At 45.9% G+C, this 13,030-nt stretch overlaps 1 protein-coding gene across 4 annotated transcripts in view; it reads left to right on the top strand.

Annotated features, from left to right (window-relative positions):
• TENM4 (teneurin transmembrane protein 4) overlaps positions 1 to 13,030 on the top strand; it is a gene marked incomplete at its 5' end in the record, with an annotated part of 389,850 nt that overhangs the window by 330,436 nt on the left and 46,384 nt on the right. For 3 of the 4 annotated variants that reach the window (XM_081239120.1, XM_081239119.1, XM_081239118.1), the window contains 2 exons: positions 1,084 to 1,104; positions 9,084 to 9,316. In XM_081239120.1, the coding sequence (XP_081095246.1) occupies positions 1,084 to 1,104; positions 9,084 to 9,316 (254 nt within the window). The remainder of the gene's footprint in view (positions 1 to 1,083; positions 1,105 to 9,083; positions 9,317 to 13,030) is intronic. The other variant, XM_081239117.1, reaches the window with a different exon arrangement.

Here is a 13,030-nt window from a genome sequence, read left to right as displayed (position 1 = left end):
CGCGAGAGAGGAGGGGAAGGCTCACTGGCTGACCACAGCTGTCATGGCCCTCAAGATGAGGGTGCTGGTACTCACCGACCCACACAGGCACAAAGGAAGGAGAAGGTCTTTGGCCACGAGAAAATCAGAAGCTCACATTCTGTAGACTCATGGGAAATCAGGTATCAGGCTGAATGAGAAGCAGGCCGCTGGTGGGATATTATCTGCCTCTTTTTCTCTCTTTTGTGAGTTTGACCAGTGTAGACATCTGCCAGAGAAGAGGGAACTCTTGAGTGTATTTGCTTTAGTCAGCTGCTCATATCACCTCTCTCTTTCCCGTGCCATGATGGAAAGAGCCGTGGGCTACGGGGTCAGCCCACCTTGGCAGAGAAACTAGAACTGGACCACTTACCCTCTCTGGGCCTCCATTTTCACATCTTTTAAATAAGCGACCCCCATTTTCCCTGTCTCCCTGCCACAGCTGTGGGGAGATCATGAAAGACGGTAAGTGGGTAAGGAAGGGAGGAGTAAATTAAATTTGTAAAGAAAAACAAATTTGTCCACATACTATCATCTTGGTGTATTTCCTTCCAGTCTCTTTTCCCAGGCCTGTTTCTCTGTGTCACCCTCTCCCTTCTAATTAGAATGTATCTCCAATTCTGTATTCTATTCCGAGGAGGATTGTGGTGGGCTACGCAGGTTTGGGTAGCTCTCCATCGGGCAGTGTGCACACAGAGAGGCAGCTTTGAGTGTGTGTATCTCTGGGAGTGCTTCTCTGTACAGGGGAGGGGATCGACTATTCCAGCCTCTGTCTTAACCCTGGTGAAAGCAGCCTGGGTCAACCTCATCCTCTTCCCGTAAGTCAGCAGTGTTGACGCAGGTGAAACCAAGCCTCTTCTGTGATACGTAGCTGCTTATGAGTGAGCTCACTGACAGGTAATAGCCAATATGACATGTATCAGTGTCAGAGCTGCTGAGCCTTTATTTAGTACAGTAGTGTACAGGACCGTTGCTGTCAAGTTTTCAGGCTGCTAATAATGCTCCTAACCCTGCTGCTAACACTTCATTCTTTCTTCTATTCCCTGCTCTCCTGTCTTCTGTCAGAAATAAAGATTTCAGACATAGGTAAGCCAACCGGTGGAGCATTTCCTGTCTCTCCCCTGCCTTGTTGCATGCTGTATGGTAAGCTGCACCTATCAGTTTCAGATCGCTCAATGGCAAACGAATCCTGTGGGATTGGATCGGATTGGGGTAAATCAGCTACAATGAGAGAAAGTCATTAATAATGGTGGGGGTGGGTTGGGAGAGCCTGAACTCCTTTCATCTCTACCAAAGTGCAGCACTTACTCTGGTCGTTTGTGGACAGGACAGACTGAGTACTAGGGGGAAATTTTAACCTTGGCCTAGTAATTTGAACACCCCAGTCTGCTTATACTCTGAATGAATGATGACATTATCCTATCTGTGTTGAGTGACTTGGAGGGTCACAGTGGGAAGTCCTGAGAATGTCTCATTCAGGCAAAGATCCTGGAAGAAGACAGGCTTCAGATTTGTATTTCTTTCTTTTTTTTTTTTTTTTTTTTTTTTTGTGCGGTACGCGGGCCTCTCACTGTTGTGGCCTCTCCCGTTGCGGAGCACAGGCTCCGGATGCACAGGCTCAGCGGCCATGGCTCACGGGCCCAGCCGCTCCGTGGCATGTGGGATCTTCCCGGACTGGGGCACGAACCCGTGTCCCCTGCATCGGCAGGCGGACTCTCAACCACTGCGCCACCAGGGAAGCCCCACATTTGTATTTCTGTGGGCATTCCAGGTGCCTTGGCTTTGGAGGCTGGGTTGCTAGGGGACCTCTCCAGAAGGTCTGCCAGCAAGGAGAGAATGGGGGAATTTCCAGACCATACAGAGCACCCAAAGGGAGCAGCCCCCAAACAGGAACTTTGTCACAGAGTACATTTGTCGTGTAGGCTCACAGTGACCCTGCGACAAGCAGAAGTGGTCCTCGTCAGACACACCGAGACGAATGTCTGCCTGTCAGCATCCCCTGTCATTGTGGCACTCGTGTGACTCCTGGGTAATGGTCACCTCAGAGTCCCCAAGCCTCACACACATCTGGGTGACTTGAAAGTAGCCATGGCAGATGGGGATGTGGCTCACACTGCTACCTGCGTGACTCTCAGTTATCCATGTGTGGCTCAGATCAAAGTGGCACATGGGGTGGTGCTTACTTGGGATAAGGATGGTAGAAAGAGTCAGACAGACCCAGAAATCCAATAATGTTTATGTCCATGTCTATATAGTTAATAATGTAATTAATAACTATATAGATATAATTAGATATAGTGTTAATGTAACAATCATATATAGTCTTTTAAGATAATAATAATAATATGTAGAGAGCATTTAATGTGTAGCCGAGAGGGGGTTAAGTGTTTTACATGGATTATAGCAGTTCACCCCCAGACCACCCTGTGAAGTAGGTATTCATGATACACCCAATTTACAGATGAGAAAACTGAAGCTCCCCAACTGTGTGACCTTGAAAAACGTATTTCATCTGTCTGATCATTAGTTTCTAACTTGAGGATAATAAAATATCCCTTGGAGAGAGGAGCACTGATGATTTATTATTATTATTACTATTATTACTGTTATTATCATCATCATAACAATTATATGATGATGATCATGTCTCCATTTTTCCTCAAAAAAGAATTCAGTCCTCTTACAACCAAAGACACATGTATTAAAGTAAATTAAGTAGAGTTTGGAAATAAGAGAAAAAAGGAGGAAACACATATATGTGATTACACATCAAATAAGACTCTGAGCTTCCTGGAAGCCAGATTAAACAGGGAAACATAATTGTTTTCATGGTTTACATCATCAGAAATGGGAAAATATGCCCACTTCTAAGCAGAGGAATATTTTTTCCTGACACTGAAATAGAAAAGAGATTTCCAAAGATCTTTGTATGAATGATACCGAACTATGAAGTGATATGTGCCCTCAAGTTCAGTTTTATAGAAAACACAGTACACTTCATATGAAAATCTTGGATGAAAACCTAGCATTTATCATTAAAACCTCCAATCAGTGGTGGTAACTGCCTGGGACACAGCCGGGATACAGGGGGACCTAGCCGGGAAGAGTTAGGAGCCAGGGCACTTGTCCAGCTTTGCTGTGTATTCATGCGGCCTCGGGCTGGTCCCTTAGCTTTTCTGGTTTCCAATTGCATCATCTATAAATTGAGAGAGTTGTGGTTTTGGTACCTTTTTGTTTCTGACTTTTAGCAATCTTTTGATGTATCCATGGTATGATTTCAGGGCTGGATTCCTGCCCTCTCTCAATTCATTGTTTTCTCACGTGCTAAAACCTATCTAGAAAGTGAACCAAAGCGGAAGGGAAAAACAATTTTTTTCTGCCTTCCAGTTTTCTAAAGACAATCAGGAGGGAAAAGACCAGGGCTCCGGCTCTGGTTTTAACTGGTACCTGGATACTGGTAAATCCCTTCCTCTCTCAGAGCCCTAGCGTTCCCGTCAGTAAATGCCAGAAGTAGATTAAGGAAATTCTAAAATTTTGTCCTCTTCGTCCATTAGCATTTACTGTTCCAGCTGCTCCCAGGGATAGCATTTGGCTCCAGGCTGGTGCCCTTAGCCTGTGGGTGTGAGTCTCTTTCTTTGACCTTTACAGCCTCAATTCAGCCTACCATACTGGACATGCTCAACACAGAGACCCCCACCCTGGTCCTTTGGGCATCTTCCTCCCTGCGTCCCTTCAGGGAGCAAGGATCCTCACCTTTTCCCATATCTCTCCCCTAGCGTCACAGAGGAATGTCTGAAGCCTGTTGTTCAGAAGTACATCTGGACTCAGTTCTCCATCAAACCCAGCTACACAGATTATGTTAACTCTGAGAGAGACCTTAATTGCCTCGGAAAATAGGTTAGACAGACAGTATTAAGTATGACGTACTTGTCTTTTCCATTGTGCAGTAACATAAATGTTCTGGAGGTTTCGTAAGGTGACCAGTTGCCATTAATGGGACATTTTTATTTTTTTATTAGAACAGGCACTATGCTCAAAGCTTTGCCTTCTTTATAGAATTTTGTCCTCAAGTAGCCCTTTGAAATAGATGTGATTATCCCCATTTCTGAGATGAAAAAACTGAGGCTCAGAGTAATGAAGTAATTTGCCCAAGGTCACCTACCAAGTGAGTTGTGGAGCTGGTATTTGAAAACCATGTCTGTGTGGTTCCAATGCTCAAGCTCTTCCCACTTGTTCTGAGAACCAGTGAATCAAGTTCTGCCAGGGCTGCTACATGATGTGGGCAAAGGACGCTCCTTTGCACAAGCGATCTTATCCTGAGACAGAGGGAGAATGCTCGCTCACAAGCAGGGAATAGATTGCCTTTCGTCCCAAGAGACTTCTGGGCTCACAGCTCCTACTAGGAAATTCCCTACATTGTCCAGAAAGAGGGCACAGTGAGGCTTCACTGCAGCTCATTAACTTCAGGATTGCTACCTTATAGCCTCGAAGATTTTACAGAGCTTCCAGAGATACCAGGCTTATGTTTAAGGAAGTAGAAAAGAATGACCGTACTCTGTGCCCAGCCCTCCTCAGGATTCTGGGGATCAGAATCGGATCAGACGCGGTCCCTGTCCACAGAACCAGGCGTGGGGTCTCAGGGGTAGGCCGTCTCCCGTCTCTTGCATTTATGGCTTGCAGAGTATTCTAAGTAATGCCCTGCTCCTCCAAGTACAGATAAGCAGCATCGGCCTCCTCTGAGAACTTGCTAGAAATGCAGGCTCTCAGGCCACAGCCAGAACTGCTGAACTGAAATCTTCATTTTAGCATGATTCGTGGGTACATTAAAGTTTGAAAAGCACTGCTCCTAAAGCCATGGTTTCCAAATCTAGCTGTGCCTCAGAATCACTGGAGTGATGTTAAAGGGACAGAGGCCCAGGCCCTTCGGATGTGATGGGTGAGGCTTTTTTAAAAAAGCTTTCCAGGTGAGCCTGATGTGTAGCCATATTGAGAACCATCACCCTAAGACCCTTAGCGGTGGGTGTTTCCTGTCTATAATCCCAGACAGGTGGATCATCATTCACCCACTGATTCATAAATTCAGCAGGCCTTTCTGGAACACTAACTCTGCACCAGCCCAGGGCTGAGCACCAGGGACTTGAAGCCAGGCCCTGCCCTTGAGGAGTCCAAGATGTCCTTGAGCAGACAGACAACTAAGCAGAAAAGGGTCTTAAGGTGCTAGAAGTACTAAAAGTATAATCTGCTGAGGGTCTCGTGGGACCACAGCAAAAGAAAGAGGGAAAAGCAGGGTCCCAGGAATCCAGGAATGGTAGGTATTCCAGCTGAGGTGATGCTGGAGCTGAATCCCAGGAGATGAGCAGGTGCTCTGGAGAGAAAGGCAGTGGAGCTTTCTAGGCCCTGAGAAGCAGTGTGGGGAAGTAGAAAGAACAGAGACTTCAATGTCCAGCAGATCAGAGATGGAAATCCATCATGCCACTTAGCAGTTCCTGGCCCTGCTCAAGTCACTTCACCTCTTTCATCTCATTTCTAAAAGTTTTTTTAAAATAAATAAATAAAAAGCACCTGCCTTCTATGGTAGTTGTGACGAAAATGAGGTTGTGCATATAAAATGCTAGCACAGTGTCTGGGACAAATTGGCACCTGGAGGTAGTAGCAGATGCCTCCGTACCAGCAGCGGGCAGCTCTGGTCGCGCTGCTCCTGGGAGGGGTCCAGGCGCTACTCCCGGTGCAGGTGGCCTGAGGAAGAAGTGAGCTGAAGATTATCCAAGAGCTCTCTGCCAACTGGAAAGGGCTGTTGAGCTGGATAATTTCATTTGATCCTGATGACAATCCTGTGAGCAAAGCAGAGCAGAGATGCCGTCATTCGACCCTGAGGGAGCTACCGCTTGGACGATTTAGGTGACTTGCCCAAGGGAGAACCCACATCCTCTCAGTTCAAAGCTAGTGCTTTCTCCCCTGCACTTAACTGACCCCCCAACCGCAAATTTGTCCTTGAGCACAAAAGAGGGGGCCACAGGACAATCCTGACGATGCCACCCTCTTCTGGAATTCACGGACCTGAGAAACGTCACCTAAGTGGCACTTCTCCAGGGCAGTGCAGAAAGACATGAGCTGAAACCTCGGGGGGGCTAATCTAAGTGGACAGGGCCCCCCACCAGACTCCCTCAAGGACCTATTTTCTGCCAAGGTGGATAGCAACCATTTATCATGAGTGATACGCGAAGAAATGAAGTAATCCCCCCCTCCTCCGGCTGTCATCAGGAAGCAGAAATATCAAGGCTGCCCCAGCATTGCAGAGTAGGATCTAAGGTCACTGCATCTTATTTAGCCAGAATCAGTGTCATCTGAGAAGATTAAATCTGTGTTGCATTATAGGGCTAGTCACAGGGGACATTTCAAAATAAACAGGACCTCTCTCCTGTTACCACCACCCCCAAAGGAGAAGTAAAAAAAAAAAAAAAAAAAGGTAAGTAATTTGATTGAAAATACTGTTTAAATAAACTAAGAATGGAGAGTCCATCCACTTAATGGCTGCTGTGGGCTAGAAGGCACCAAGCTGAACATTGGAAATACAGAAAAGAATAAAACCCTGTCCCTTCCCACCAAGTATTGACAGGATTTGGGAGACAGACACATAAATAAATAGCCACAGCATTATGTTAAGTGTCCTGTAACCCAGATGTAAACAGTTATGAATCTCAGGGAAGAAAAGTCAGGGAAGGTTTCCCAGCAGAGGTACCATTTGAGCTGACACCTGAAGAATGAGTAGCAGTTCAGCAGGCTAAGAAAGGGGGGGCACGGAATATTCCCCAGAACAGGAAGAGCAGGGGCAAAGGGGCGCAATGGCGCATTTGAGGGACGAGTTGTCAGAATGTCCGAGGACAGGGTGTCTGTGAGGAAATGGCAGGAAAGAGGCTGGGAGGACAGAGCAGCCGCCGAGCATGAGGGGCCTTGTGTGCTGCCAGGCTGAGGAGTCTGAATGAGCCTGTAAGACATGGAGGGTCCTGGAAGGTCCTGGAAGGGAAAGCATTGAGGTGACGTGTTGGGTTTGGGGTTAGATCAGGGAGGCATGGCTAGGGGAGGACCCGGGCTGCAGGCAGAGCCCTGCCCTTTGTTGAGGAGGTCATGAGACAGTAAGGTCAGGACTAGAGAGGCAGGACAGCTGGAGAAGATCGTGTCGTCTTCGTCGTGTTCAGGGAGAGGAAACAGGAAGGAGAGCCTTGAGTCTGGAGGCCTGGCCAGTCCCCAAGACACCACCCAAAGCAAGGGATGGGTGTGATGAGGAGCAATCAGACTAAGACCTTCCGAGGACCTGACACTGAAGATTACAGTGCCTCAGTCGCCATATGTAATTCAAAACCCACTAATCTGTAAAACAAAATTTTGTTTTTCAAAAGGACCCAAAACTTGCATGCCTGATGAGATGCAAGATAGCTTCTTTCTAGTCTCTTCTGATCCTCTTACCTGTACCTTGCAGGGGTATAGAGTGCCCCTACTTTACTGGTGCTCTAGACACTGCTCAGTCTGTGCCCTGAATCCCCTAGCATGGTGTGTGTCCCACTGTCTGGTGAAAATGGCCAGTGCCAGGCCATCCAGGCTGAACAGAAGGAGATTCCTTATTCCTTTGAATCAGAAGATTTTCCAGAGACTTGGAATCCCAGAGACTACCGATATTTAGATGCAGTCTGAAGCCCTGGGAATGATCAGGCCACGTGCAGGAACCGATCGTTAGCTTCCCAGGAGTTATGAGTCTGACTCCAGTACAGCCTAGACTTGGAAGAAATTGTAAATCATACTTTGTGATAGGAAAATTCAGCCTTAATAAGAGATACCTACTCTGAAGTCCTCTCCAAATGCAAAAACAGACAAAATGACTAATAATTAATGTAACAATTATGATTATTAAGTAGTATGTGCCATGCACTCTGCCGAGTATTTTTCATATATGGTTTTATGTAACGTTCCCAATACACCAGCAGGGGAGCTGTTCACATCCCCATTTTGCAGATGAAGAAAACTTGAGGCTCAGGAGGCCAGGTAACTTGCCCAGGTTTCAGAACCAGGAAATAACAAAGCTAGACGTGGAACCCAGACTGAGCTGACCCCAAAGCCCACACAGGTTTCCTGCCCTGCCCAGTGCCTAGAGGTGGTGCCTTGTCTCCATAAGCCCTCTGTACAGTCGTGGTCTAGCTTCGCTTTCTTCTATTAGCACAGCCTTGTCTTTGTGGCTGTTTTCCAGAAACAGAGCTATCCCCAGCGCTGCTCCTCTCTTCTGTTTGTTCTTCCTTGGCTATTGCTGCAAAGTACAAACTAATCCTGCAATTCATTTATGTCTGTCTGCACTAGGGAGACTGCCGGGCTCCTGATAAGTATAACATGAGCGTCAACAGAAGATGGTATTGACACTGGTTGGTGTCCAGTCTGGCCGAGGCCTTAGCCGTCAGTCCCAAGATGGGGGTGGGGCTGCTGTGGGGGAAGTGTTTGTGTGTCATTTTGTTTTGAAGTGTTGTTTTTTGTGTGTGTGTGTGCGGTACGCGGGCCTCTCACTGTTGTGGCCTCTCCCTTTGCGGAGCACAGGCTCCGGACGCGCAGGCTCAGCGGCCATGGCTCACGGGCCCAGCCGCTCCGCAGCATATGGGAGCTTCCCGGACCGGGGCACAAACCCGTGTCCCCTGCATCGGCAGGCGGACTCTCAACCACTGCGCCACCAGGGAAGCCCCTTGAAGTGTTTTTTAAAGTCAGAGTCTTTCGTGTTTCTGGTCTGGACTTACAGGCCACCTCTGGTAAGCCTCACGGATAGTCTTCTTAAGAAAACACTTATTGAGCACCTGATATGGGCATGGCACTGGGCATCACGGTCTTTGGCAAGAGGAATTTGCATTCATAGTTGGGTGGGAGGGATAGTTAGGCCAACCAGAGAGGTCAGAAAAATTGGGCAACCATCACCCCAAATAGGGACATTGTCCCCATAAGACTTTTTTTTACTTGGACTCAAGTTGTGTGTCTCCGGCTGCCTGTTAGGAAAGAAGAAAGTGCTCACCAACTGCCGTGTCCTTGTTTTCCAGTCACAGTCCAGCGCACAAGTACTACCTGACCACAGACCCCACGAGCGGGGCTGTCTTCCTTTCGGACACCAACAGCCGGCGGGTCTTCAAGATCAAGTCCACCGTGGTGGTGAAGGACCTCGTCAAGAACTCCGAGGTGGTGGCAGGAACAGGTGACCAGTGCCTCCCCTTTGATGACACTCGCTGTGGGGATGGTGGAAAAGCCACGGAAGCCACACTGACCAACCCCAGGGGTAAGGCCTTGCTTTTAAACACTCTCAGTAACATTTATTGGGGTATTCTCCATTTCCAAAAGACGTATCTGTTTATCATTACAAAAAATGTTGGAAAACGCTAAGAACTCTATGGAGGAAAGTTTAAATTGTCGTAATTCCACCTGCCAGAAATATTCCCAGTTAACATTTCCTGTCTTTCCCCCTAGTCTTTTTTCTAAGTGTTCTTGTGCATGTAATGCTCACCAGAAACAAACAAAATGAAATCACGTTAAACAACCTGTTTTAGCAACCTACTTTTTTTCCCAAGTGATATACTGCAAATGTTTCCCCATGTCATTAAAGAGTCTTCGGTGTACTTGCTTTTAATAGCTATATATTATCCCAGCAAATGGATGTCCCATTATTTACTTATCAATACCTTCCTGCTGGGTATTTATGCTACCTTTCATGTTACTGTTTGATAAAAAACATGGCAGTGTATCATCTTTGCACATGTTCATGTGCTATAGGATGGGTTAACTCTAAGCTTCAATTCTGAATGCTTCAAAAAGCTGGACCTCTTCATACCCACAACCACTTTCCATTCACTCATTCAGCAAGTATTTACTGAGCATGCAGTGCAATGTACTTGCATAAATAAGTTCATTGTAGCAGAAAAATAAGACTCGAATGTGAATCTCTCAGATGGGAGAGGGGGAGAAGTGCTCCCTGAGATGCAAGGAAAAAGAACTGTGCATGGGAGTCCAGAGCCAAGGGAGGTCCCTGTGTCCAAGAGACTGGGAAAGCTTTTTGGAGGAGATGCCATCATTGTCAACAGACACCCGTCAGTGTATGTTTACCATGTTGCAGGCCCTAAAGCCAATGACCTATAGTGTCTGAGCCACATGGCCCTTAACAGTAAAATAGGAGTAATAGTATCTTCTGTGTCCACCTCCTAGGATTGTTCTGAGGGTCAAAATTATTATATTTCGTATGACGTCCTACAAAAATGTCATGAGTGATAGTTTTTTTTAAATAGTGCCAGATTTCAGGGCGTGGTTTTGAATGAAAGCTGTAGGTTTTCAAATGAAAGCTGACTTACTCCTCCAAAAAGCCACAGTACACTTCATACTCAGGAGTTCTATATTTAAATTCAGACATTGCCACCTAATAGCTGCGTGACTTTGGGTGAGTTGCTTAACATCTCTGAGCCCCATTTACCTCCTCTATGAGATAGAAATATACTGTACAGTTGTTGTACAGATTAACTATTACTAGGAATGTAAATACTTGCTTAGGACAGTAGTGCCAGGCACGTGATAAACATCCCATAAATGGTAGTTCGTATGATAATTGTTATATTGTACGCGCAGCATACCATGTATCATATTATTTAATAGCATATGTCTCTACCACATACGGGAAGTGGTCAGCTGGTAACTCCATGGGGTAAATATTGTGACATCTGTGGTTAATCTCCTTCCTAATCGTGATTTCCTAATACTGAAAGAGTAGCCTGGAGTAGAAAGAACACTGGGCTTGTGCTTAGGGACCCTGCATTACAGTTTTGCTCCGCCACTCCCGGCTCTCCCTTCTCTGGGCCTCAGGTTTCCCGTTAGTAAATGTGAGGATTGGGCAAATGGTCCCCAAGAGCCCTTTTGGCTGCAACCTTCTGTTCTCTTAGAATTAAAAGTCTTTTCTGAGAATTTTTATTTTCTCAAAATCTTTTCTCAGTTGCTCTACACATGTGTGTTCTCCACCCTCCCCTCACCAACACATACACACGCACACACGCACAGATGCAGTGACAATGCAGTCTCCCCAAAGCCTGTAATTAACCCAGATAGAAATGACAAGGGTGCCACAATGTGCAGACACTGTGCAGCAGGGAGGAGAAAAGATGTCCATCTATATAGCACAACAAAAGGAGAAAAAATGAAGTAATTAATCAGGGGACAGATTGCTTCTGTTAGCTTGTGCAGCCAACTTTGTAAACAAGAAACCCAATTGTTCCTGGAGCACTCATCAGTCCTAGCAGATGGAAGAGAAAGACTGAGCATAGCCAGGCAGACAAGAAAGCTCCTGTCTCGGTGCTGAAAGAATATAATTAATTGACATTCTAGGCAGGGACAGAATAAAGGCTTCCCCCGCTTTGAGGCCGCCGGGTCCTCCGTGTGAAATCACTCTCCAGCCCTGAACAGCCTGAGGAGAGGGCGGGAAGAACCACAGCTCCCGTGGGTGTTCACACTCAGAGGCCCTTGGGTGTCTTAGCTCCACCCTCCTGACCGGTCATAGACATGTGGGCCCTGAGAGCAAGCACAAAGTGGGTTTCATGTCCTCATAATTATAAGTCCTTAATAATTATGGAGGGCTAACTATTACAGGTCAGACATGATTGTCCACATTTTATCCATGAAGAAAATGAGGCTTGGAAGTAAAGTGATTCCCCTGAGGTTATACAACTGGAAAGCTTTATACTGCAAGTGTCTCCACCTCTGTGAAGCTTTTTCTGATCCTTCTTTCAGTTCCTGCCCCAGAGAAAACTGAACAGAATGAAACGGACCAGAATCTCCTTTATTTTCCCGTGAACCTTCCCGGCTTCTGTCGCTCCCTGGGTCCATTCTCATTCTCAGGCCTCCCCCTCTAGAACGTGTGCTCCTCAGGGGCACATCCTGTCTGCCTCTCAGCCCCAGGACCCCTGAGCAGTTCACATTTTGAGGAGGCATGTCTACCTGTCGTGATTCTCGACTTAGGGTATCAATATCACCCATGAGTGTTTTTAAAACACGACTTGGTCCCAGTCCCAGCCACCCTATGAACTAATATTTCCAGGAGTGAGACCAAGCAGGTATATATCAAAAAAAAAAAAAAAAAAATCTTCAGGTGATTCTGATACATATCACCGGTTAAGAAGTACTGATTTACTAGAGTGGTTCTCAAACTTTGATTTGTATCTTCATTACCCAAGGTGCTTGTCAAAAATACAGATAGATGCTCAGGCTCCACTTGAGATTCTCTGAACCAGGTACCTAGGGGGTGCATTTTAGCAAGCTCCCAGGTGATTGTCACACACATCCAAAAGTGAGAAATACAGATCTAGAACAATCCCTTCATTTCACAGCTGAGAAAACAAATGCAGGGACATCCAGTGACTTGCCTGAGATCACACAGCTGGCCGGGGAGAGTCAACAGGTGGGATGGTCTAGCAAATGGAGGAAGTGATGTTGAATAATAATTATGACTTCTCCTTTCTTTTTTTTTTTTTTTTTTTTTTTTTAAGTTTATTTATTTATTTTTTTAATTAGTTTCTGCTTTATAACAAAGTGAATCAGTCATACATATACATCTGTTGACTTCTCCTTTCAGTGTGCCTTTTTTTAGAAATTAAATTCACCAATTTTCCCTACACAAATCCAAAGGATTCTTTTTTTAGGCTCTATAATTCTGAAATAACCAATGAAACTAAAATAGTAATAGCAAACTCCCTGGAGGTCCAGTGGAAAGGACTCCACACTTCCACTGCAGTGGGCCCCGGTTCCATCCCTGGTCAGGCAACTGAGACCCTGCAAGCCGCGTGGCACAGCCAAAAATAAATAAATAAATAAAAATAAAATAGTAATAGGCTAGAAAAATGTGAAGGATGATTATCTTGGAAGAAAAGAAAAATTGTTGCCAAACAGGGATTTGATTATTATAATTACAGGTCTTCAGAAGTAGGTTAATTTAAATAATCCACAGTTTTGACATTGAAAA

This window comes from Mesoplodon bidens, assembly GCF_964165515.1.
Source record: "Mesoplodon bidens genome assembly, chromosome: 7".
Lineage (NCBI taxonomy): Eukaryota > Metazoa > Chordata > Mammalia > Artiodactyla > Ziphiidae > Mesoplodon > Mesoplodon bidens.
The sequence above is the reverse complement of the archived record's forward strand: the minus strand, read 5'-3'. Positions and strand labels throughout refer to the sequence as shown.